At 38.6% G+C, this 25,113-nt stretch overlaps 1 protein-coding gene across 5 annotated transcripts in view; it reads right to left on the reverse strand.

Moving 5' to 3' along the window:
* LOC137048196 (oxysterol-binding protein-related protein 3-like) overlaps window positions 1-25,113 on the reverse strand; it is a 159,801-nt gene that overhangs the window by 87,107 nt on the left and 47,581 nt on the right. For 2 of the 5 annotated variants that reach the window (XM_067426240.1, XM_067426236.1), the window contains 6 exons: window positions 7,183-7,316; window positions 6,733-6,825; window positions 6,479-6,656; window positions 6,038-6,327; window positions 1,124-1,261; window positions 976-1,039 (listed from right to left, as the gene is read on the reverse strand). In XM_067426240.1, the coding sequence (XP_067282341.1) occupies window positions 976-1,039; window positions 1,124-1,261; window positions 6,038-6,327; window positions 6,479-6,656; window positions 6,733-6,825; window positions 7,183-7,316 (897 nt within the window). The remainder of the gene's footprint in view (window positions 1-975; window positions 1,040-1,123; window positions 1,262-6,037; window positions 6,328-6,478; window positions 6,657-6,732; window positions 6,826-7,182; window positions 7,317-25,113) is intronic. The other 3 variants (XM_067426239.1, XM_067426237.1, XM_067426238.1) reach the window with 3 other exon arrangements.

Consider the following 25,113-nt stretch of genomic DNA (forward strand, 5'->3'; position numbering starts at 1 on the left):
CACAGACATGTATGCTGTTGTTTCGTGGATTCGGCCGTTCTGATCTGAACGTCAGGAGATGAAAGGTGAGTACCGCGTTTATTATGCTAATGTTTAAATGGTTAGTGCTTTAGCATTTCATTTAACCCTTTCCTCTCATGTGTATTCACTGCAAAAACAAGTTCAGAACATGAATCTTGAGTGTCAAGTATCAAGATGTTTGGTCTGGAAACTCACCATTGACAGCTCAATCCGAGGGGGTGGATAAACGGTTGTCTTTTCCCTGCGATAGGATAGCGCTACCACCAACCAGAGCAACGAAGGTGAAACAGAGCTTGTTGATAGATTAAACATTCGCCGTATCCGGTCAGCAAAACTCTGAACACATCTTCCCTTTTTAAGAATGACTTCAGTGCCGTTTTTTTCTCAGAGAAAAGCTTAACTCCAAGACTTTCAGAGTCGCGGTCAAAGCTGATTCGAAAGACCGCCATTCGCCAGTTTCTGTGTTTACTAGAAGCACGCAAACGCAACTCGGCCGTCGTCATTATGGTTTTGAATTGTTCTATTCCTATTGTATAATTGCTATTCCTTCCACATGCAAACGCAGTATCTGGTCACTGAAAGCAAACTTTTTTTGAAAACTCCTGCCAGGGTGAAGATTTTTTAAAAACTCTGGTAACAAGTGTTGTCATGTGGACAGTGAAACCAGATTGATTCGTCAAGAACAGCAAGGATGCTAGAGAGATCCTTGAGGTGGCTGTCAAGAGCGCAGATTTCTGGACAATTGCTGCTAGGGTGTAAGCTGATGAGTCTTAGCTGGGTTACCTGGGCAAGTGTTTCTGATGTTTGGAAGACCCAAAATACACCAATAACTTTAGAAAACAACACTGATGATCTGCCTTATGTTTACTTACTATTTACTATGATCACTATTTTGTATTTAAATCCTAAATTAAACACTCCACATGAATAATAAAAAATAATTTGAAATGTTACCTTGCCAAAAGCTGAAATTATCAGACTCTGCATGGCTGGCAGACAGAGGTGGGTGATGACTGACCTAGAGGGAAAAAAAAAGTTGCAAACATGCAATTATTACTAATGATTCCTAATATATATGACATTCAGTATAAAGATCTCGTACCTGTTCTGCAACATAACGGAAACCACGGTCCTCGCGCACATTCTCATACGTTTCCCCTAGAACAGGGTTAAAGGGTTTGTACAGATTGCGCCAACTGGCCCAGGCATAGCCCGAAATAGAGAAAGCAGCCACATAAACCTGAAAGAGGGAAAGAGGGCAAATTTTAAAAAAACCCGGCACAAACTAATGCAGCATATACAGTGAAAATGTCTACTTGACAAGGATATCAAATAAAAACAAAAGACAAAAACCTTTTTTTCTTCAACAGAAAACAAGAGGATATTTTGAAGTTTGGTAATCAAATAGTTTGTAACAAATCAAAAGTCTTATTTTAATTTTTTTGTTCACCACAAGAAAGAGTTTTGGAATGACAATAGGGTTAGTAAATGATGAAAGACCAACTGAACTTCATAACTGTTAAAACATTAAAACAAAATACATATTTGCAAGTTAAGAATGCTTCTTGAATGAGTCACCCAATAGCCAAATCAATTTGATTTGCCCCCTTCAAAAAAAAATATTTAAAGATGTTAAAAGTATGAAACATGCACCCAGGGTAGGTACTATGTAAATGTAGGCAGCGAGGGAGACACACCCAGTGCAAACCCATGTGCAACCACTCTGTCTCATGTGTGAGTGGCTGTAATGGGCGCACATCAATAAATAAACAGAAAAAGTCTTTAGTTAACAATCTAAAATTAAAGAGGCTAATCTAACATGCAGGAGATCACCAGAGAAGTCACAACCACATAGCCATAAAAGATACTAGAAAATGAACCCAAATACACAGGGGAGTCATCAACAGAAAACAGAACAGGTGTAAATAAAGTACCAATCCCATTTTTACTTAGGGCCCTATACTTTCTGCGACCCACAGAATCGCAAACGGAATCGCGGAATTGGCATAACGCAGAATCTAGTTTCAATGCAGATTTTCCCTGAATTTTACATATTTGTAATAAAACTCTGTTTTGTGTGGGAGAAGAACGTATGTCTGAGGAAAATGCAGACCGGGGGACACAAATCTTGGCGACAACCCCTCGTGTAATTTCAGCTCGCCCTTCAAAACAATGAAAGTATGGCGAAGTTGGTCTCCGGCTCTGCTTTCGTCAGCGGAAAAGTTAAGAAACTCGACGCTAACGCCGGTCTCACACTGTACGTGCAGGCAGCGCAGAAGCTTTGCGTATGGAGAGCGGGAGCCGCGCGCCCGTTGTGCTTTTACACCGGCAGCATTGGTTGCGCGCAGCTGAACCGTGGCTAGTTTATTGCAAATACAGCCAAAAACTTCCATTCTGTCAGATTTTACGGTGGTCTGCTCGACCCGTCATTCTCGTGCTTTGATTTATGAGAGGCACATTAGGCAGCATATCTGCTGCAAATGTGACCGTGTTCCCCTCTTTTCCAAACACATATGCATATAACATGCTGTATATTGGTAGTTTACATGATAAAAGTAACAAAGTTAAGATAAGCCTCTAGTTTTAATCATTTAAAGGGGCCTTTGAAGTTGAAAAAAAAAAAAAAAAAACTTCGGGCAGTGCTGTGTTTTCGTGTATTTAAAAAAAAAAAAAAATTCACAGCTCTGGATATGATAATGGTACGGAAGAGGATTAGGGCCAAGCTTAAAAAAAAAAAAAGCATCTCGAGATTTAAGTCATTATAATGCGAGTTTAAACTAGTTAAATTTCGAGAAAAAAGTCTAAATAAAATCTTGAGAACAAACTCATTAAATATTGATAATAAAGTCGTGTTCCAAGAAAAAAACGTGTTATATTTCAAGAAAAAAAGTCGAAATATAATCTTGAGAATAACGCATTCGATCAGTGTTTATTGCATACTGATAGAGGACATAGCAGAGTTTGATTAGTCGAGCTATAGTAGTGCTAGGCATTGGTCCTGCATTACTTCCTGCATAGTAATCTATTAATAACAATAATCTTTTAATTTTAACCAATGTCCTTCTCTTATCTGTATGACCAAAATTACATATTTTATTTGTTCCCTCTGCTCGACCGTGCGGGTGCCTTGCGCGCACACACATTCCATTATTGCAGTCAGTTCATTATAAAAATAAAATAGCCAACCTAATATATAAGAAGTTACACAGCTCAGTTTAAATAGCACTGCTCCACTGTGATGTTTCCTAGTAGATCTGCGCGGGACGTATTTTATAGGCTATACCTTCTCCTAACCTTCAGTTGGTTTGCAGATTTTAAATCTATTTGTAGATTGCATTTTATATTTGTATATCATGAAGAGTCTGTTTGTAGATTTATCTATTTGTAGATCTTGTTTTACATTTGCGGATCATGAGGAGTTTGTTTGCAGATTTTTTACTTATTTGTAGATCTTGTTTTACATTTGTGGATCATGAGGAGTTTGTTTGCAGATTTTTAACTTATTTGTAGATCTTGTTTTGTGTTTACAAATTGTAATATGCATTTCTGACTCATAGTCTCTTCATTTTCAATGATTATGGCATTATTTTGTCACAACAGTGAAACAATAGTGTCAGAATTCTGAAAACAAATGTGACAATCTACAAACAGAACATGACATTAACCTGCAAACAAGTCACTTTACATTCATTCAAATTCTGGTATTCAAGTACAAGTCACTGATTTGTATTTGTGAATCAGGACATTTTTATTTGTGGATTTTTCTTCTTTTTGTAGACCATGCTTTATATTTGTGGATCACAGAGTTTGTTTGAGGACTTTGTATCTATTTGTAGATCTTGTTTTACATTTGCGGATCAGGAAGACTTTGTTTGTGGATTTTTTTTCTTTCTATTTGTAGATTGTGTTTTGTGTTTACAAGTAGTAATATCTATTTGTGACTTTTATTCTGTCCATTTTCAATTATTTTGGCATCAAAATAACCCCATACATTCAGTCAATAGTTCCAAAACACAGAGTCATTTGAATCAAACCGCTTGGAGATGTGATCCAGTTCTGGTGTGGCTTTAAAATTGACAGTGTTGTGGGTAAAACGTTGTTACTTGATATCAACTTGTCTATCGGACTTTTCTACAAGATCAGTACCACATATGCAATCATGCCAATATTCGGAGCAAGAGCAAGCCATAACTTTTGGCGCTCTGGCGCTTCATAAACAGAAATGCATGTAGAAGAACATTGCAGCCGGATCTACTTTCTCTCGGTTTGTGTCTATGGCGAGTAGCACAGGTACTGTGCTAATCCGCAGCAGGAATATAAACACTTATTTTATGTGTACTATAAGATGTGAATCCGGATTTATGTGTACTATAAGATGTGAATCCAGATAAGACAAAAAACACGGTTTGGAAAAAAAATCTTCATGATATACTTTTTCATTATATACATTTAGTAATTTTTTAAACAGCATGTGTGATAAAGATTAAACTCAAGAACTCAAGGGCTATTTAAATCCAGCAATTATTAATACATTCTTTTTCATGGCATTTTTGCCCCAAGCATACTTTTATTTCTGAGCTTATGATAATCCAAATGAGGTATTTACAGTTTAATTTTGATTTGGCTGTAAATCATCAGCGCGCCTCGCATCTTTGGCTGATTTTAAGTTGGCTGTAAAACATCAGCGCGCCTCATCTGTTTAGTGCGCATGGCTGCGTCACACCCACTTCACCTCGTAAACAATCTTTGTTTGAAGTGTAGTCCGTCCCACACTTTTTGCACTTATTCTGCTGACTGATGGCATGAAAAGCAGTTGATTGCAGTAGGAAACATAGTCTAAACGTAGTGATGCACTTTGGGAGTTGTAGTTTTTATTCCTATTGTATTACACATCTATTCATGAGAATCGATCGGGTCACTCGCACTCGGTTATGTCGCTAAATATTTTTTTTACAGTCGCACGCAGTAATTTTCAGGCATAGCTATGTAGAGCCCTGTACAAGGAAATTACGCCCTTTTGACGTCAAGTGGACCCATATTCGAGAAAAAAAAAAAACTTTCAGAAAAGGAAAAGAGTATTTTTGACACAGAAATACTCCATCAAACATCCAACTTATTTTTTTGAAACTTTGTCTCTGTTTAGGATGGGAATCCAAGTCTTTAACAGTGTAAAAAGCTCAGTATGCATGAAACAGCATTTCACTGCTCAAAGCTGATTGAACACTGGTGAGAATATTGCCGCAGAATAAATTATGTCTAAAATAAATAAATAAATAAATAAATAAATAAATAAATAAATAAATAAATAAATAAATAAATAAATCTTTTTTCCAGACATCAAATATTTAATTTGGACAAGTGAATGACGATTTACTTGTCGGAAGAACAAGCACATGAATATGATGAAATACAGGGCTCGACATTAAGCAAGGAAATGTGAAAGGTGAGGAATAAAGCTTGGGCATGTATGGACAACCTTCTGCAGTTTATTTTGCTAAAACATAATAAATCTAAAACTAAAAATCTGCCTATCATGGCTGGGTAAACATCATATATAACTATTTTACTGCTCCAGACACATCAATGCATCTGCTATCTTGGAATGGTCAACATTTCAGATGCTGTCTTCACTTACATAAAAAATAAATTTCTCCAAGATGCCACAACATTGCACAGCCTCTGCTTGTAAAAACCACCAAGAGTTAAATCCCAAAAGAAATGCGATAACTAATTACAGGTGAGAATGTGTTGGTTTGTAGCTAATGCCTTCGTCTTGCATTATGTTAGTTTAGCAATTATAATGTTTGGGTCAACACAACAATACATGTGTATAACTGGTTACAGACTCAACAGTCAACTTGCTCTAGAGTGTTCACTCACGGCTTTGATTGTTTCAATATTGAGGATTCTTGCGTATAGCAGTCCATGATAACAGCTGCTACTAATAAGGCATCTATTTACACACACTGTGTACACACACTGTTAAGATAAAATGTATGATGCACCAGGCCCTTACCATTCTTTTGAAAGGGTCATCTATGTGGTTGGCAATATCCAGGAGTTCAGAATATTCCAGCTCTTCACTGACACGCTGTAATAAACTAAGCGGTTCATTGAGAGCCACTGGCATGGAAACCCGTGACAAATCCTTCCCGATATTGTTGTATAGGAAGGTAAGGATACCAATATGGCTGTTATCGGTGCTGTGTGCAGGAAGCACTGTGCGCCGTCCAGTAGCCTTCAGAGCATTCGAAGGCAAAAGTTGTGTGCTGGAAACACTGGCTCTGTACTTCTCATTTGTAGCTGCTGAAAAAAGGTAACATATCAATAAATGGACGAATGTACACAAAACTGAAACCACCCACAAAAAACACTTAGGGTTACTTTGCTGAAGGTTAATGATTACTTAACCATCAACCTGTAAAGCAGCTTAAGATTTCAGTAATTGTAGACGTACTGTGGCCTTCCTCTGGTTCTGAATTGCTTGTGGTGACATCACTCAAACCAGATTCGTCCGACATTTCATTTTCAGACAAATTCTCACAAACCACATCACTGGCATCAAAATACTCTGCTGTAGAGTCTGTCACTGAGGGTGTACGATGCAGCTTTTGATCCTGAGAGGAGGTGGGCTGCTTAATGACAAAACATTTATTTGAAATAAATAAAAACATTTACTTTAAAACACATGGGGCATGGGGAAGCACACACCTGATCCTGATGCACAGTACAGTAGGACTCATCTGAGGAATTGGATGACAGTGACACAGAGTGAACTCTGGTTAAACGTGACTGCAGCTCAAGCTAAAAACAAAATAAATAAGTGTCAAAAACAAACAATTTAGGGAAAATAAATGGGTGCCTCTGGCTTGCTTAGTTGGATACACTTAATATTCAACAATATTGTTGATCTGATTCTACTGACATTGTTAAACGAGAACTGAACTGAGATGGACAATGACAACTGTTTTGCAGAATGGCTTTATAGATAAAATTAACTAATTAAATGATTATGATCTTTACAAATTGAATTGAATCAACACTGAACTGACTTAATTTCCCCGTTATCACTATAAAGCTGATTTGAAACAATCTGTATTGTATAAAGCACTATATAAATAAAGGAGGCTTGATTTAAAGCAAGAGTGAGCAACAATTTACCTCTGAAAGGGTCGTGCACAACGTGGCTAACTGATCTGAAGTTGACTGCCGAAGGTCTGGTCCGGCCCAAGCCTGTCTGACACGCTCGCGCTCCAAAGCCATGGATTCATGGATTGACTTTAAAGATTTATGTACTATAAAGACAGAAAAACAAACAAAAACAAACATTATTTAACCTCCCAGTATACACTTGACTTTAATGTATCACTTGATCAAGCAGTTGGGGTCAATCTTGGTGCATACATTAGATGAAAAAGCTAAAAGAGCCCTTTCAAAGGCTCGTTCATTAAAAGTGTCATGAACTGGCTTTGTATTATTTTTTTATACTGTTGTCTGAGGTTTATTTATAACTTTTAACATTTGCATAGCTTTTACATTCAAAAACATCATCCTGAATAAGTAAAAGGCTATTTTCTACACTGGTTTTGAGGCTCTCCTGAATGCTCGGTTTTGATGGGCTGTAGACATGGAAATAAATGCCCATGGCTAGGATTCCACCCGTAATTGACTGGAATATATATATATATATATATTTTAATTACTTGGCCCACCCAATCGGTGGATAAGCGTGAACCGTGCATCATACATGTGCCCACCCGACAAATATCAAGTCAATAAAGTAAACATGTATATAAAAAAGGAATGTTATTTCGCTATTTAAGATTCACTGGCCTGCCAACGGGCTTCCATTTTAGTAGCCCGTCTGGAAAACTCATAGCCCCGGGACATCGGGCTTCACGAGCCCTGGCCTATACATGTCCGAGCCTGATTCTGAATCGCAATGAAACAACAAATAAATGATTCTCCGGCCTTTGACAGCGTGCCAAGGTATGTTCAGTTAGACACGTACACAATCAAAATGATCTATAACAACGCAATACAAATCACCAAAAAAAAACATGTTTTACTAACCTAAGTATCTTGCACCATTCCTGTTGGATCCAATATAGAAGGCACAGCATTGTGTTTTAATCTTAATACTGTATCCTGGCCCCAGTTATATTGTTTACTTTGTCAATGCTGACACCTAGTGGTCACTTTAAGAATTCTGTCGCTTTTAGTAATGCATCAGCCATTTTGGATTTCGGAGCTCATGGTGCAGTGTATAGAGGTGCATCCACGTCCATCCTTTTCGTTTCGCTCTTGAACAAGGCACAATCTGTAAGTTTAAAAGATTAAGCTATGCAAAAATACATGACTATGTGTAATTTGATAAGTTAGGCAAATGTTGGAGATCTATTTACATGTGATAAATGTAACTTGAGGAACGTAATTGTGATGCTAGACTGTGTATTTACTTTAACATTGTATGTTCTACGTTTTGTAAAGGCAATTTATATGCATCTTACATTTCAGTGAATCTTACATTGGGATAAGGGACTGTAACATTGTACGAGATAGTGTTTTCTCAATATCATTGTTCATTTGTGTTGCAGTTTCACAAATTGGTCTTCAGTAAAGAAAGTTTGACCCTTACTTCCGTCTATGACCTTTACTGGGACTTTGTTTAACTCGCTGCCAAAGCAAAGTTCAGAAAACGCAAGCTGAGGGCAGAAGAACTGTATGTCTGCAAATCCAGTCTTAACCTGTATAGTCTACAAACAATTCCACGTTGAAATGAAGCAAAAAATGTGCAATGTCTTACACACATGAGCTGGAACTTCATTAAAAATAAAGTTCAACCACTTATTCCTAATATTAGAATCTAAAGGAAGCTTATGCAGGGACTGTGTTCTTCCGGAACCAGGCACAGGAGCAATATCTTACTTTCTTCGGTATGTTTATTGCTCGGTAGCACGATACGTTCAGCTTCATGAATCAGTGGGCACAGCTCTACATGCATGTATGTTACACGGACAAGGGGGCTCTGTAAAACCACCCCTTATCGACCACCTACTCATCCCAGAGTACCACACTAATGCAGCCATTCCAGGCCACCCCATGGTTATCAGCAGAGCACGACAAAATCCAACAGTATAAAATAAGCATGCCTATCAATGAGTGTTGTAATTGTATCCCAGCCAGGCGATAACCCCCAACAAGTCTGTCAGGGCAAAGATGGCACAGCTAGTGGTATACACAGTGAATGTGCTTCCCTCGGCAGCAAGCTGGCACCAGTTGGGCACATTCCCCAGCACTTCTGTGCAACATCAGCCCTTAGCTCATGCCCAAGCCTTATATAACCCCGTCTATGAACTTCCAACCACCATGCACTAGGGGTGTAAGAAAATATCGATACACGTGAATTGTGTGATATACCGCGTTCGCGGTATTGATTCTCAAAAACACTGTATTGATATTTATATATTTATTTATTTACATCCAAGAGTCGTGGCTTTGGGTTCGGTTTAAAGCACAGTCTGTATACAACCCAACCGCTAGATGGCAGTGTTAGATCTCAGAACGTAACTGACGCGGAGCCATAGAAGCGCAAAGTGAAGGTGCGTGCAGCGCTAGTGTTTGCATTAGCAAACCCAGCTCATAAGGCGATAGAATTATTCCACTCGCGCAGTACAGAGCTGAAGTGTGGACTAATTTTGGCTTCAACTATAAAGCAGCCACTAAGGAAATTGACAAGAGTCATTTTGTTTGCAAAATAGGCAAAGTTAAAATCTAATACTCGGTAAGCACAGTGGCCCTCATTTATCAAAAGTGCATACACCAAATTTCCAGCGTACACCTTGCGTACACCCAAACCCACGGTGACTTTGAGATTTATCAATATGGACGTTGGCGTACGGCACGCTCAAATCCTACGCCAGCTCAGGAGGTTGTGTATGCACATTTTGAGTTAGTACGAAAATGCGCAGAAAAACAATTCCTAACACCACAAAACGCACTGACAAAGATAATGCTATATTATGTCCCACTGTAAAAAAACAACAACAACATAGTAGGCCTAATTATAAACTTCAGTGTTTATTTTTGTGCAACATGGACTTCAATGTTTAATTTGTGTGATACCAAGCATTTGATTTGTAGGCATGTATTCCTCCAGTTGCGAGCCTGTGTGCTTTACCTGACGTTTCAGGGTTAGGCCCGGCAGCTGCGCACGGACTGGGACTGAAAATAATTCAGACTGACAAAATAATAAAAATGACATTCTTCTTTTAAATAATAATAATAAAATTAAAGCTGCGAGCAGCGATGACGGGCCCAAGCCGGTGGCACCACCACCCTGATGGCTTCAGGCAAATTGTGCAAGACAGGCAATATGCATTTAAACAGGAGAGTATTTTAAAATTGCTCAAATATGCCTCATTTACCGCAGCAGCTGGTTCCGCTATGACCACAAGCCACACCCATGATGTAATTTAAATATAGAATATAGAATTCTAATGTAATATGATATAATAGGTAATTTTCAAATATGTGCAAAGTTATCTTTTGCAGCTCAAAGGTTTTGCAGGTCTTTTTATTTTATTAACACAATTATTAAACTAATTATATAAAACTATATTGTTAGTGCCCTACAAATGCAGTTGGATTCACCACATTAACTGTAGCAGTTGGTGCTGCTATGACTACGAACCACAACAGTCACAACAATCATCTATGAGATCAATTAAATTGAATTAATCAATTTCATGTCAGGTGATGTCACATCAATTTCAAATGAGCGCAAAATACCGTCCGAATGGTGATATTGTATTATCCTAACACTTCTCTTCATGTGTTTTTGACCTACCTTAGCTATTTACAATCTTATGCAATTAAGCATGCTTTCTTTTCAATATTTGTAGCATCCAATAAAACATTTTAATTACAAATTACCAATTGGAGCCAAATCACAGAAACTGCAGCAATGATTTTAATATTAGTGTCAGGTAAGAGTAAGATGCGCGTCTAAATTTTATGGAAGTTAATTATAAACTTTATTATAAAATTTACTTAAGCCGGGCATACACTGTGCGATTTTCGTCTGATTTCGAGCCGAATTCTGACTCGTGCGACTCTTTTTTGGGTCGGGCCGATTTTCAGGTTTATCGTGCGTCGTTTGTCGCGAGGTGTTCGTGCAGTGTACAGGGGGAAACGAGAGGCGACAAACCTCTCACGATCGGGAATCGGATGGTCGGATGAATTTCTGGCGTGTCAGAAATTCTGCTCGCCCCTCATGAGGTTATCGCACTGTTGAAGCAAAGCCACAAACTGATTGCCCTATTTCCCCTCACTGCGCCTGCGCGAAAGCAGAAGTTCAACCATTTAATTTTTTAGAAGCATTAAGGAAGAAAACGAAAAGAGGGAGATCTTTAATTATGTAGGCAGCTGTCAAACAGCAGAAATTAAGTAAACTGTTGTGACTCCAGTTTGTGTTGTAGCCTATATATCCAGTGCATCTTATTCTTTATGCTAGTTGATCATTAATTTACTTGTTTTACTTTTACTTTTTACTGTGTTCTTTTTCTTCATGAACGCGAGTCAGCGGATATCCCGCAATGCGCAGTTTAAACGCAGTCTCAAACCCAGACAATTATTCACTACAGAAAGTGAAAGTAAAATCTGACAAGCTTTCGGCGCATATTCTCAGACAACGAGAGATACATGTAATTCAACATACTGATAACGTAGCCTATTGCCTTATTTTCTTTCTTATTTATTTTCTTAATATTTCTATTTTGGTCCATATTGTAAGAAAAAAATAGAAGAGAAGTAGGCCCATTTTGTGTTAAACAAGTTGTTTTTAGATAAATCTGCTCTTACTTTTCATTGAGACGGGCATTATTATTGCAGTGTTCTGACATTATAATCATATAATTAGACCTATAATTCCTTGTTTAATCGGGCTAAATGTTTTTAAATAGTGAGAAGTAATCTTTCTGTTATTTTATTATGCAGTTTGTCGATTATGCATTATTGTTGGGGGGAGGGGGTAAATTAATGTAATATCAATTTAATAATAAAAGTAGGCCTACTCTAATAATAATAATAATTTTATACATAAATTCTAAATACTCTTGATATCAATAGCTGATGCATTTACCTCTCTATAATACACCATGGTATCGTCGCCACGGGGGTTTTATTGCGCATTTTTCACCCGTACAGTGTGAGCAGTCAAGACACGCTCGACGGTCGGACCGCACAGTGAGAGCACATCAATCGTGAGCTTTGGCTTTACATCGCATGCGATCTACTCGTACAGTGTGAGTAGGTAACCTTGCTGAAAACCCATAGAAATCGCACAGTGTATGCCCAGCTTTAGACTGACTGGGTAAACCCAGCCTGATCTGCCAGCGATTTGACTTCGCCCTGCAACACAGTCTGAAAACCCGTACATTAATTTCTACTACTTCTGTTACACTTTTGCAGGAACAAATCACAGACTAACTTATTCACCTGGCACGCTATTGGCGAGTTTAGTAGTCTGTTTAGTTGACTATCCAATTGCATACAGAGTCATTAAAATAATGCTCATTGATCAATCTTAAATTGAGCTTGGTATGGTGATACCCAGACAACTTATAAACTAGAAAATCATGTGAAATTTACTTTTTAAATCGATTTGATTTTTATCAGTAAATAATTAATTTTAAGACATGTGTCGTTTCAAAAACAGCAAATGACCTTCTGTAAAGCCCATGTATAAAACACACACACACACACACACACACACACACACACACACACACACACACACACACACACACACACACACAATTTCAAGCATGCTAAGTCTCAAAAACACTCAAAAAGATAATTAAACTGACACTTTGCCATAGCAACAGTATATAAAATATCAGGAATCAGGAATCCATTCGTATGTCTATATATGTTATGTTTTCAAATTATACTGATGAAGTTTGAAGTAAATCGGGTGAAAGTAAGACAGTGATTAAAAAAAAATTCAAAAAGTGACACACATCCTGCTGCCAGTTGGTGGCGCTTTAACTTTGACTGAATATTGGAATGTAGATGTCTTCAGGCCAGGACTCTTGTCAAACATGTGAAGTTTGAGGCAGATCGGACATTGTATGCTTGAGGTACAACAAATTCCTGTGTCATGGCGAAACATCAACATTTGTGAGGCCGCCACAGACACACTCTTCAGGGAAAACTCAAGATCTTCCCAATTTAACACCACAAAGGCCTTTAGATTAGACTGTGCTAATACGATGTTGATATGATTCAATCTCTAGGAGGAGTTTGTTAAAGTACAACGTCTGGCAATGGCAAAAACTGCACCAATTTACCAAAGAAAATTCAAAATATCTCAGTTCCTGTTGGTTTTTCAGATTTGGCGCCTAGGGTCTTTTTTGTAGGTATTGGGCTGTTGAATGCGTCTACTGAATTTTCATACTCATACATGAAACGTAGCACGAATGACGCTTAATTAAAATTTTGTAGGTGGCGCTATCGAACTATTTTGCCACACCTAATTCTGAAACCCATATCAGATGTATGTTTTCACCACTTCTGATGCGTGTGCAAAGTTTCATGAGTTTTCATGCGTGTTTAGGCCCTCAAAAATGTAATTCATTTGGGAAAAGAAAAATGATGGTTTGAGCAATTACAATAAGGTCCTTACACCTTAAGCCCTAAATATCTGAGTTCCTGTTCTTCGAAGCTAATGACTGTAAATTAGAAAGTTGTTCGGATCAAAGAGAACAATATATATACAGAGTTTGGTGACTGAAGATAAAACTAACCCCCCCACTTTTGACAAAAGATTGCATTACTTTTGTCAAAAGATGGCGCTACTGAGCTCCTCCACCATGCCCGTTTTTAAGTCTTTGCCCATATCTACTGGACAGCATGTCTGATGTGTGTGTTGAGTTTCATATAATTTGAAGCATTTTAAGAGTCTCAAAAGCAGCGAAAAAGAATGTTATATTTTGATGTGTTGCCGTGGCAACAGTATATAAAATATCAGGAAGTGCTTACCAGCTTTATATCTGCTTTATTTTGACATTATACTGATGAAGTTTGAAGTAAATCGGGTAAAAAGATGATGATTTCAAAGCATTTTGAAAGTGACACACTTCCTGCTGCCAGTTGGTGGCGCTATAACTTTGACTCACAAAAGTCATATCCCTGTGATCGGCCTCTTACAACGAACACACAGCTGAAGTTTAATCAAAATTAATTAATGAATGCAGAAGTTATAACACACTTCTTGTTTCCCTTTTCTCGCCATAAATTTGTCTCCTCGACACAGCCTAACCGTTTGAGATATCAAAAAGTTGCTCGCAATTTAGCATCCTTAGTGTCTTGACTTCAGGCTGACAGAGTTTGGTGCTGATCGGGTGAATCGTCTAGGAGGAGTATGTTAAATTCCAGAGCATGCGTTTTCCGAACAACCCATAATAGCTCACTTCCTGTTGGGCTGACGCATAACTTAGAGCACGAAAGTTGTTTGGCCCAATGAGATCTATATGTGTACCGAGTTTTGTACATGTACGTGCAAGTGTGTTTGATTTATAGACCATGTTTTCAGACCCCACTTTAGGGGGCGCTGTCGAGCCCCCCTGCCACGCCCAGGTACCAGCTTTGGTCCGGCCCTGATGGCCGCAGATTCCGATGTGTGTGCAAAGTTTTAAGAGTTCGAGCATGATAAGGGCCCCGAAAGTGCCCGAATCGTCGAAAAAGCTAAATTGTCCTTAGAAGAACAATAGGGCTCTGCGCCCTTTCAGGGCTTGGGCCCTAATAAATAATAACGAAATTCTTCTTCTAAATAACAATAAGTGTCTTAGAATCTTACAAATTGTCATGCAATTATTAATGTGAATGAATGGTATGCCCACTCCACATCACATCATCACTATCGTACACCCCAATAGCCTGCATGTGCCGTGATCCGAAATTAAATGCTAATTGTTTCAAAACATGTTCTGTAAAATAATGCATTGATAATTTCTCATCCAAACATCTAGGCCTATTTCAATCAATCAATCAACTTTATTTATATAGCGCTTTTACAATCACGATTGTGTCAAAGCAGCTTCATAGTGTCAAACAGGATAATATTGCGACAAAATTAGATTTGGCTGTACAGTCGTACTGGAGAAAACAGTGATGTTATCAGCTTATTTTAATTTATCATATAGCAACAATGTTGGCAGATCACTTAAATACTGATCTGCCAACATTGTTGCTATATGATAAATTAAAATAAGCTGATAACATCACTGTTTTCTCCAGTACGACTGTACAGCCAAATCTAATTTTGTCGCAATATTATCCTGTTTGACACTGTGAAGCTGCTTTGACACAATCGTGATTTTAAAAGCGCTATATAAATAAAGTTGATTGATTGATTGAAATAGGCCTAGATGTTAGGATGAGAAATTATCAATGCATTATTATTTAAACTGATGGAGTGCGCTTCTCAACCCCCACACTATTAACAATACTCGTAATTTAGGTCCATATTTTGTTTAAGTGGGTGCCTTTAATTCCACTCTTTAAACTCCCAAATAAAACGATTTCGTTTTTTCAACTTCCCTGGTGATCGGCTCGATGGGCGCATGCGTCTCAATCATCTCACTAGTTCAGTAGTCAGGGTACTGATCAGCAAGTCAGCCCATTGACTTATGTCCTAATCAGTGCCCTGACTAGTGGACTAGTAATATGATTGAGACGCGCCTGATCTCCAAGGAGAAGTTTCGCTTCTTTTGCCGTCTTCCATGTGTCCATGGCGTAAAATGAGGGCGTGAGGGAGGCGGAGACTTGAATATATAGGGGCGTGTTATTCTAATGACGATCGTTTTCAGCCGCGGCATTTATCAAGGGCAGATATTGCGTACACCTGGATTGCTGAGGTGCGCACAGCTTTGAATCTGAGTGCTCGCTTAACATCCCGACGCCATCAGCGTTGCTGAGAATCATTTCGACAGAATGTACAGCACATTTTCCTCTCAGTAACAAAATAAAGACACAACAAAACTGCCAGCGGTGGCCGCAGAACGAAAGATCATAGTGATGTGGATATGGATGCACCAGCTCTGCAGTTCAGTACTTGAAATAGCACTTTATTCAATAGACTGCTTTAAAGAAAAGAGATTTACTGTATTAAATATAAAAAAGTCATTCAGTCATGGAATGGACTATGCACTTCCTGCTGTTAAATGGTCACTGCTGTACTGTGAACCTTTAAACATTAAGACACAAAAAATCCTGCAGTCACTTTACTATTTACCTTTACTTAGACTCCACAAAATAGTGATTAGTGATATAAATGATACTGTATTTATTAAATAAAATACTTGTCATATTTTATGCATATGGTTGTGTTCTTTATTCTTTTAAATGAGGTCTAAAATGGTTTAAGTACAGTATGCTGGCCACAAAATAAATATCCCAGCTGGTAAGAAGCAGGATGTTTTTGGAAGAGTTATGGGTGGGCCAAAGATAACCGTACATAGTTCTGGTGGAGAGCCAGTCCTCCAAAAGTTATCAGAAGGCCTTATGGTTGCCAGGCTGCATGTGGAATAATGTTGTGTTCCCATTTGTCGGAGAAAGATGCGTTATCAATCCAAGGACACTACCTGCAGATGCTTTCCTGTTTCAGAATGTTGTTGAAGAGGAAGAAAAGTCCAAATGTCACGCAAGAACCAATTAACGTATCAGAGCCAGTGTGGGAATTCAGTGACAGCATCTTGTCAATGTCAACAGCAGACTACCAGTGTTGAGTATGTTGATGGTATGACTTGTGGAGTTGATCTTCGTGCTGCAGCAGTGGAAGGTGATAAGCAGTTGGTATTTGTCCAGGGTTTGTTAAGGAGAAATGCTGTTGTCTTTTCAAAACACTCCATGGACTATGGACATACCACTACTGCAACATGAAATACCTCTGGTAGACCCAAAACCTCTTCGCCCAAGCAAAAGTCCCTTTGTATCCCCATCGTTGTTGTAACTAAAAAAAAAAGATGGCTCTTTGAGTATCTGCTTTGACTACATGAAACTGAATTCCAGCAGCACCAGGGACGCTTTTCCGCTACCAGGAATAGAGGATGCATTGGAGGCGCTGGGAGAGACAAAGTTCGGACCCACTTTATATTAGGTGGCCTTAACTACAATGTACTAACATTGTAATTAATCATTTGATACAATGCACTTATTGTGTACATACATTGTACTTACATTTAAAAAAATACCTGCATGTAATTACGTCTGTAATTAATTTCTGTAGTTACATTTGTAATTACACAGTTGGAACTTCCCTTACCCCTAACCCTACCCTTAAACTGACCCATACCACCACACCTGTCCCTAACTCTACCCGTATCCCACCTCAATATCAGCAAAAGTGTTTTGCAATACAATTTAAACACAATAAGTACATTGTACTTATTTTTTGATGTAAGTACATAGTACTTAAGGCCACCTAATATAAAGTGGGGCCCAAAGTTCTTCTCAACTCTTAATCTTACATCTGGTTGCTGGCAAGTTGAGGTGGCTGAAAACGACAAGCACAAAACTGCTTTCAGCACCCCCATGGGGTTATATGAGGCTAACAAGATGGGATAGGCTGCAGAATGCCCCTTCAACATTCCCAAGATTGATGACCTGCTGCTTTGGTGATCTGAACTTTGAGAGCCTCCTTATCTACCTCAATGATATAATCATCTTCTCTAGGACTTTTGAAGAGCACCTTGAGCGGTTGGAAGTAGTGTTCGGCCGGCTCCAAAAACATGGTCTGAAGCTTAAGTCTCAAAAGTGCAGTCTTTTCGAGGAAAGAAGTTCAGAAGTCCCTTCTCCCTCTAGGCGCCACGGTCGAGTTTACTTGACAAGATGCGGCACTGAATAAAAAGGACGATTTTGTCAAATAGGGTGTCAAATTTAATTAAAACTCCCCTCCACTAGATGGCAGACATGTCATACTTCATCCCTACTCAAAAAACATCATGATTCTATACAAAATCTTCGAGCAAGAGCGCATTGAATCAGTGCAAATTGATGCCATTAGAAAATAATAATAGTAATAATAATCTAATGCAAATACTTGCTGACATTGACAACGCTCTGATATAACGGCTCACTCGCACACCTGCTACAAAATCGGAGCAGGTGTGCGAGTGAGCAGTTATATCAGAGCATTGTCAATTTCAGCGAGTATTTGCATTAGATTATTGTAATACGGTTCGTAGATGGGAAGGAAGGAGGCAGGAACCGGCGAACGTTCAAAGACTTAATTCAAAATAAATAAACAAAACGAAAGTAAAACCGCGGGCAGCCCCTCACGGATGACTGCCCGCAAACACACAAAATAAAATGTGGGCAGCCCCTCACGGACGACTGCACACTAACACAAACACACGTAAAACAAAACTAAACATAAACTCCAGGCCTGGTCCTCTCTCGTCTTCCGCAGCCCTTGCTCCTCCTTTTATGCTCCCGTCACATGGCTGCGAGACGAGACCAGTGTGCCACGCAGCTGGCACTCGTCAACATTAATCACCAGCCCGCTCTCGCGGACCCTCGCCCCGCTGCCTGTCACACCACAATTATTATTACTATTATTATTTTCTAATGGCATCAATAAAGCTTACCTGCAATGAAGTGTTGGGTCTTCTATTCGCGGACCATGATTCTGAAGGGAGATATCAGATGACGGTGATTCTGAAATTGAAACTAACCCTCACGTTACACTAAGCACAAACATTTAATCCTTCGTCCAATGTAGATAGTCCTTTGCCCAATGTCAGTGGTGGGAACAATGTTTCCTGGGGTCAGAGTGTACATCGCGAAGTTAGCAGGTGTGTTAGTGTTGGGAAAAGTGGCGGCCGTGGGAGATTTTTACCCTGCTCGCAATGAAGCACGCGTCTTCTGACCGTGCACCTCTCCTCGATTGCGGCGGAGACTTTATCTAATGCCACGGAGTATGTTAGATGAGGTCTAAGTATTCATAGGACAGTTCAGAGGCAACGTGGAGGCAGGGTGGGGAGTCAAAATGATGATGACCGTGGTCGTGGCTGTGCACACTCGGCGCACGCGTGCGAGGCAGATCTGGACACACTGCTCGTAGCAGGAGTAGACGCAGTGTGACAAGGGGCAAGGGCTATTATGCATAATATATATGTGCATAATATAATCAGAGTGCCTACTGTATTTAGTAAATGGAAAATCTCTACAGCAAAAGTCCAACTGCTACATGCATTTGGTTTGTTTCTACCATTTATTAGTAATGATTTACACCGTTTGTTTACTATTTACCTGGACATTCAGTATTGTGTAAGATAGCATATTGAAGGTCAGGGAAATGCTGGGGGCAAAGAAGTGCTGCATTTTATCATTTAAACATGTGGCTTTTCATGAAAATTCTATAATCCAAGAATGCCACCACCATATGACTTCATAATATGCAAATTAGATTGGAAAATGTAATCCCTACATAAACTATGGGTCATCCTTAATATTACTCTAATCTACAGAAGGTTTCTATCTTTTATCATTTTTAAGATATAGCCTTTTGAAATTAAGATGTCAAAATCAAACGTTTTAGAAAAAAACCGCCAAAAGTGTTAATAACTGTCTGAGTAATTATGAGTATACTCTCAAACGTTGGCTTTCTAAATATATATTTGTTATGTGTATATTTAGAATAACTTGTGAGCAGCTGTCTTTTAACTATGGGTATGTCTTAAGCCTAGTTCACACTGCCCGATTTTTGCCCCGATTTTGAGTCGCCGACAGGTTTTGTGAAATCGGCGACAAATGCCCGAGATCACAGGCAAATCGGTGCTCGTGCACACAAGTGACAATCACGCAGTGTGAATAATCAAAGACGCAATCAAAGAGAATCGCCGACGCCGGTGAGATATTTGGCATGCTAAATATCTGGAGCTGTCGGCGATTGAAACTCCTGCTGTGTGAACTGCGATGACCGACAGCCAATAAAAGAGTGAGATACAGGGCAGCAGGAGGTTCAGGGCGGAGTTATAGAGCAGAATATAAGTCAGGCAAGGGGTTAAAGTAAAGTGTGTAATACCGGTAATAATGAGGATACATGAAATTTAACTTAATGACGTTTAACTGAATATACTAAGGAAACTGCTAAAGTAACTACAACATTACCAACACTGAAATAAGTGTGGGGTTTATCTATTAATCAGAGGTGCATTTAAGTTTTTTCCGATACTATAGCAACAGTAGACGCGTTTACTTAAGAATCATCAAAAGTAAAATGTTCTGTACAAAGAGAACAAAGAAGGCTTTTTTAATTCCATGAAGAAAAGTTAGTTTATTAAACATTCCTGAACCATTTTTTTTGTGGCAGGGTGTATTATCCTGCTGAAGGAGGCCACGGCCACCAGGGAATACCGTTTTCATTAAAGTGTCCACATGGTCTGCAACAATGCTTAGTTAGGTGGTACGTGTCAAAGTAATAAAAAATAAATAATAGATTTTATTTATAACCCACTTTTCATTCCGAAGAATCTCAATGGAACAGTCAATATAATTTGGAATCTCAATACAAGTGCAACAATGGAAAAAGGGAAAAATAACAAAAAAGAATAAAAAGTACAAATATAGATTAATACAAACAATCAACACATAAAAGCCTTTCTGAACAGAAAAGTCTTCAGTACAACTTTAAAATTGGTCCAGGCTCTAAATGTAGAGAATGAATAACAAACATTTTACAATCATACTGTAAATACAATTGTTAGGGTTTAGTGCTAATTAAATGTATGCGGTTCTAATTATTCTTCCAAAAAGTTGATTCTCGGCTAATTTGATCTCTTTTCTATTTTAATTTTTTATTGGAGATTTAAGTAGCAAGTGAGAATAACTAAAATTATTGAGACAAAGGTCTCGTTTATGAATTATGTAAATCATACGCAACAGTTTTTTAAATAACAGAATAAGTAAAAGTATGGTATTTGGTGTAAAAGGTATATTTAACAAGATAAACAGCTGACTGACTTCCATTTGTTGACATGACATGGTTAAGATTCAACTGGTAAATATCTTAAACTGGTAAATAAGTTGGGAGTCCATCTTAGAGGTAATATATTTATAATAAAAATATGATAATCATATCATAATACAAATATATTTTGTATAGTTACAACGATAATACTTCACAAAATTATTATGGGATCTCATTAATTTAATGTTTTCATATTTACTTTAAAATTTGTTTCTGTATTTTAAAAATATTTATATATTAACATTAAGATTTACTGAACAATAATTAATTATTTTATCCATCAAAATAAACAGAAAATACTGCAAACATTCCTAGAGAGTTTTCTTTGCACAAGTATGAACTTTTTTGAAAAATTAGCACATTTTTCTTAGGGTGTGCTTTAGCCCCATTGTACCATGATACAAGTAATCTATATTTATAATAGCCTTTATTACCTTTTTTTTAAAATTGTGTATATAATTAATATGGTCTAAATAAAATATAAATATGACGCATGATATAGATAATAGTATTAACTCGTAAAATTGATTATAATCGGAAATCTATTAGTTAAAGAGTGACAAACTGTTCAGTATATGACGATTTACCCGCTGGCATGCTGGAGCTTTGAATCCTTGTTTGCACTGTTGAAACAAACAAACTACTAATTCCACGGATCAACCACTGTATGTAATGTGGATTGTAGTTTGTAATATAGGTCTGTCTCAAAAAATTAGCATATTGTGATAAAGTTCATTATTTTCCATAATGTAATGATAAAAATTAAACTTTCATATATTTCAGATTCATTGCACACCAACTGAAATATTTCAGGTATTTTATTGTTTTAATACTGATGATTTTGGCATACAGCTCATGAAAACTCAAAATTTCTATCTCAAAAAATTAGCATATTTCATCCGACCAATAAAAGAAGTGTTTGTAATACAAAAAAGTCAACCTTCAAATAATTATGTTCAGTTATGCACTCAATACTTGGTCAGGAATCCTTTTGCAGAAATAACTGCTTCAATGTGGCGCGGCATGGAGGCAATCAGCCTGTGGCACTGCTGAGGTGTTATGGAGGCCCAGGATGCTTCGATAGCGACCTTAAGCTCATCCAGAGTGTTGGATCTTGCGTCTCTCAACTTTCTCTTCACAATATCCCACAGATTCTCTATGGGGTTCAGGTCAGGAGAGTTGGCAGGCCAATTGAGCACAGGAATACCATGGTCAGTAAACCATTTACCAGTGGTTTTGGCACTGTAAGCAGGTGCCAGGTCGGGCTGAAAAACCAAATCATCTCCATAAAGCTTTTCAGCAGATGGAAGCATGAAGTGCTCCGAAATCTCCTGATAGCTAGCTGCATTGACCCTACCCTTGATAAAACACAGTGGACCAACACCAGCAGCTGACATGGCACCCCAGACCATCACTGACTGTGGGTACTTGACACTGGACTTCAGGCAATTTGGTATTTCCTTCTCGCCAGTCTTTCTCCAGACTCTGGCACCTTGATTTCCAAATGACATGCAAAATTTGCTTTCATCCGAAAAAAGTACTGAGCAACAGTCAAGTGCTGCTTCTCTGTAGCTCAAAAGTGGCTTGACCTGGGGAATGCGGCACCTGTAGCCCATTTCCTGCACACGACGGCTCTCCGCAGGTCCCCCAAGGTCTGGAATCGGTCCTTCTTCAATCTTCCTCAAGGTCCGGTCACCACTTCTCGTTGTGCAACGTTTTTTGCCACACTTTTTCCATCCCACAGACTTCCCACTAAGGTGCCTTGATACAGCACTCTGGGAACAGCCTATTCATTCAGAAAGGTCTTTCTGCGTCTTACCCTCTCGCTTGAGGGTGTCAATGATGGCCTTCTGGACAGCAGTCAGTTCGGCAGTCTTACCCATGATTGCGGTTTTGAGTAATGAACCAGCCTGGGAGTTTTTAAAAGCCTCAGGAATCTTTTGCAGGTGTTTAGAGTTAATTAGTTGATTCAGATGATTAGGTTAATAGCTCGTTTAGAGAACCTTTTCATGATATGCTAATTTTTTGAGATAGGAATTTTGGGTTTTCATGAGCTGTATGCCAAAATCATCAGTATTAAAACAATAAAAGACCTGAAATATATCAGTTGGAGTGCAATAAATCTAAAATATATGAACGTTTCATTTATCATTACATTATGGAAAATAATGAACTTTATCACAATATGCCATTTTTTTAAGAAGGACCTGTATACCTCCACAGAGAGAGGACAGCCACAGACCGCTGCTAAGCGAGCGGGAAAACATGGAACGGATTAGCAGAATAAGTAGATTTTTAGCGGAACAGATCACTTTTATGGGAATCCTCTGAGGGGCACCTTAGCCAATGAGGGGAAAAGGGGCTCTAGCCACCGGGCAACCCCCCTGTGCACGACCCTGAACAAACACAGGTACATTTTACTGATGGAACCATTAACGCACAGAGATATTGTGGCGAAATCCTTAGACCCTTCTGTTGTGCTATTCATTCACGACCATCATGTTGCAGCACGATAATTCACGGCATCATGTCACAAGGATCTTTACACAATTCCTAGAAACTGAAAACATCCCAGTTCTTGCATGGCCAGCATACTCACCAGACATGTCACCCAATTGAGCATGTTTGGGATGCCCTGGATTGGAGTATATGACAGCATATACCAGTTCCAGTTCCTCCCAATATCTAGCAACTTAACACAGCCATTGAAGAGGAGTGGACCTGATATGAACATTCCACAGGCAACAAATCAACAAATTGATCAACTGCGAAGGAGATGCTTTGCACTGCGGGAGGCAAATGGTGGTCACACCAGATACTGACTGGACTAGTGGAGGGCTGCAGTGATGGTTAACTTTCTACAACTTTCTCCTATCTCCCGACTGCATCTCTGGAGCTCAGCCACAGTGATTTTTGGGTTCTTCTTTACCTCTCTCACCAAGGCTCTTCTCCCCCGATACCTCAGTTTGGCTGGATGGCCAGCTCTAGGAAAGGTTCTGGTCACCCAAATATCTTCCATTTAAGGATTATGGAGCACTGTGCTCTTAGGAACCTTAAGTGCAGCAGAATTTTTTTTTGTAACCATGGCAAGATCTGTGTCTTGCCACAATTCTGTCTCTCAGCTCTTCAGGCAGTTCCTTTGACCTCATGATTTGCTCTGACATGCACTGGGAGCTGTAAGGTCTTATATAGACAGGTGTGTGGCTTTTCTAATCAAGTCCAGTCAATATAAACAAACACAGCTGGACTCAAATGAAGGTGTAGAACCATTTCAAGGATGATCAGAAGAAATGGACAGCACACTTTAAATATACGAGTGTCACAGCAAAAGGTCTGAATACTTAGGACAATGTGATATTTCAGTTTTTCTTTTTAATAAATCTGCAAAAATGTCAACAATTGTGTGTTTCAATATGGGGTGCTGTGTGTACATTAATGAGAGAAAAAAATGAATTTAAATGATTTTAGCAAATGGCTGCAATGTAACAGAGTGAATAATTTGAGGGCGTCTGAATACTTTCTGTACCCACTTTTGGCAACGCACTATATTGCCAAAGTTTGGGGCAATTTTTCCTCATGGCATTGTAAAATAACCTAAAACACGCCGTCATTTTTGAGCTCACAGACATGATCAATATGTCTTTACAAAGCGTATAGTGTACTTTTTATGTTAACTCAAAATAAAACCTAAAATGTTGTGGTTTTTGCTAAATAAAGAACACAAACAGGATGCACACTCTCGTCTGTCTTCTGTGAAGTCCTTTCTGAAATGTGTGAAAATTTACCTCATGAAAAGCTGTTTATTTCTAAGAGCAATGCTGATTGTGAGGTACGTTTATTTTGTTAGTGTCTGTGAATATAAAACAAAAAGTTGTTTAAATATGCTGCAACAAAAAAAATTTTTTTACACAAGACTGTTTAGACATAAGACAGAAATCTAGACGCACACCCTAGTGGCAGCAAATTTAATCTGCCCGCAAGTGTCGTCTAGCAACTCTCAATACCCTTCTGAGCTGTAGTCCCTTAACTCTTGCCGGACCAATCACATTGTGTATAGA

The sequence above is a fragment of the Pseudorasbora parva genome, chromosome 19 (genome assembly GCF_024679245.1).
Source record: "Pseudorasbora parva isolate DD20220531a chromosome 19, ASM2467924v1, whole genome shotgun sequence".
NCBI lineage: Eukaryota > Metazoa > Chordata > Actinopteri > Cypriniformes > Gobionidae > Pseudorasbora > Pseudorasbora parva.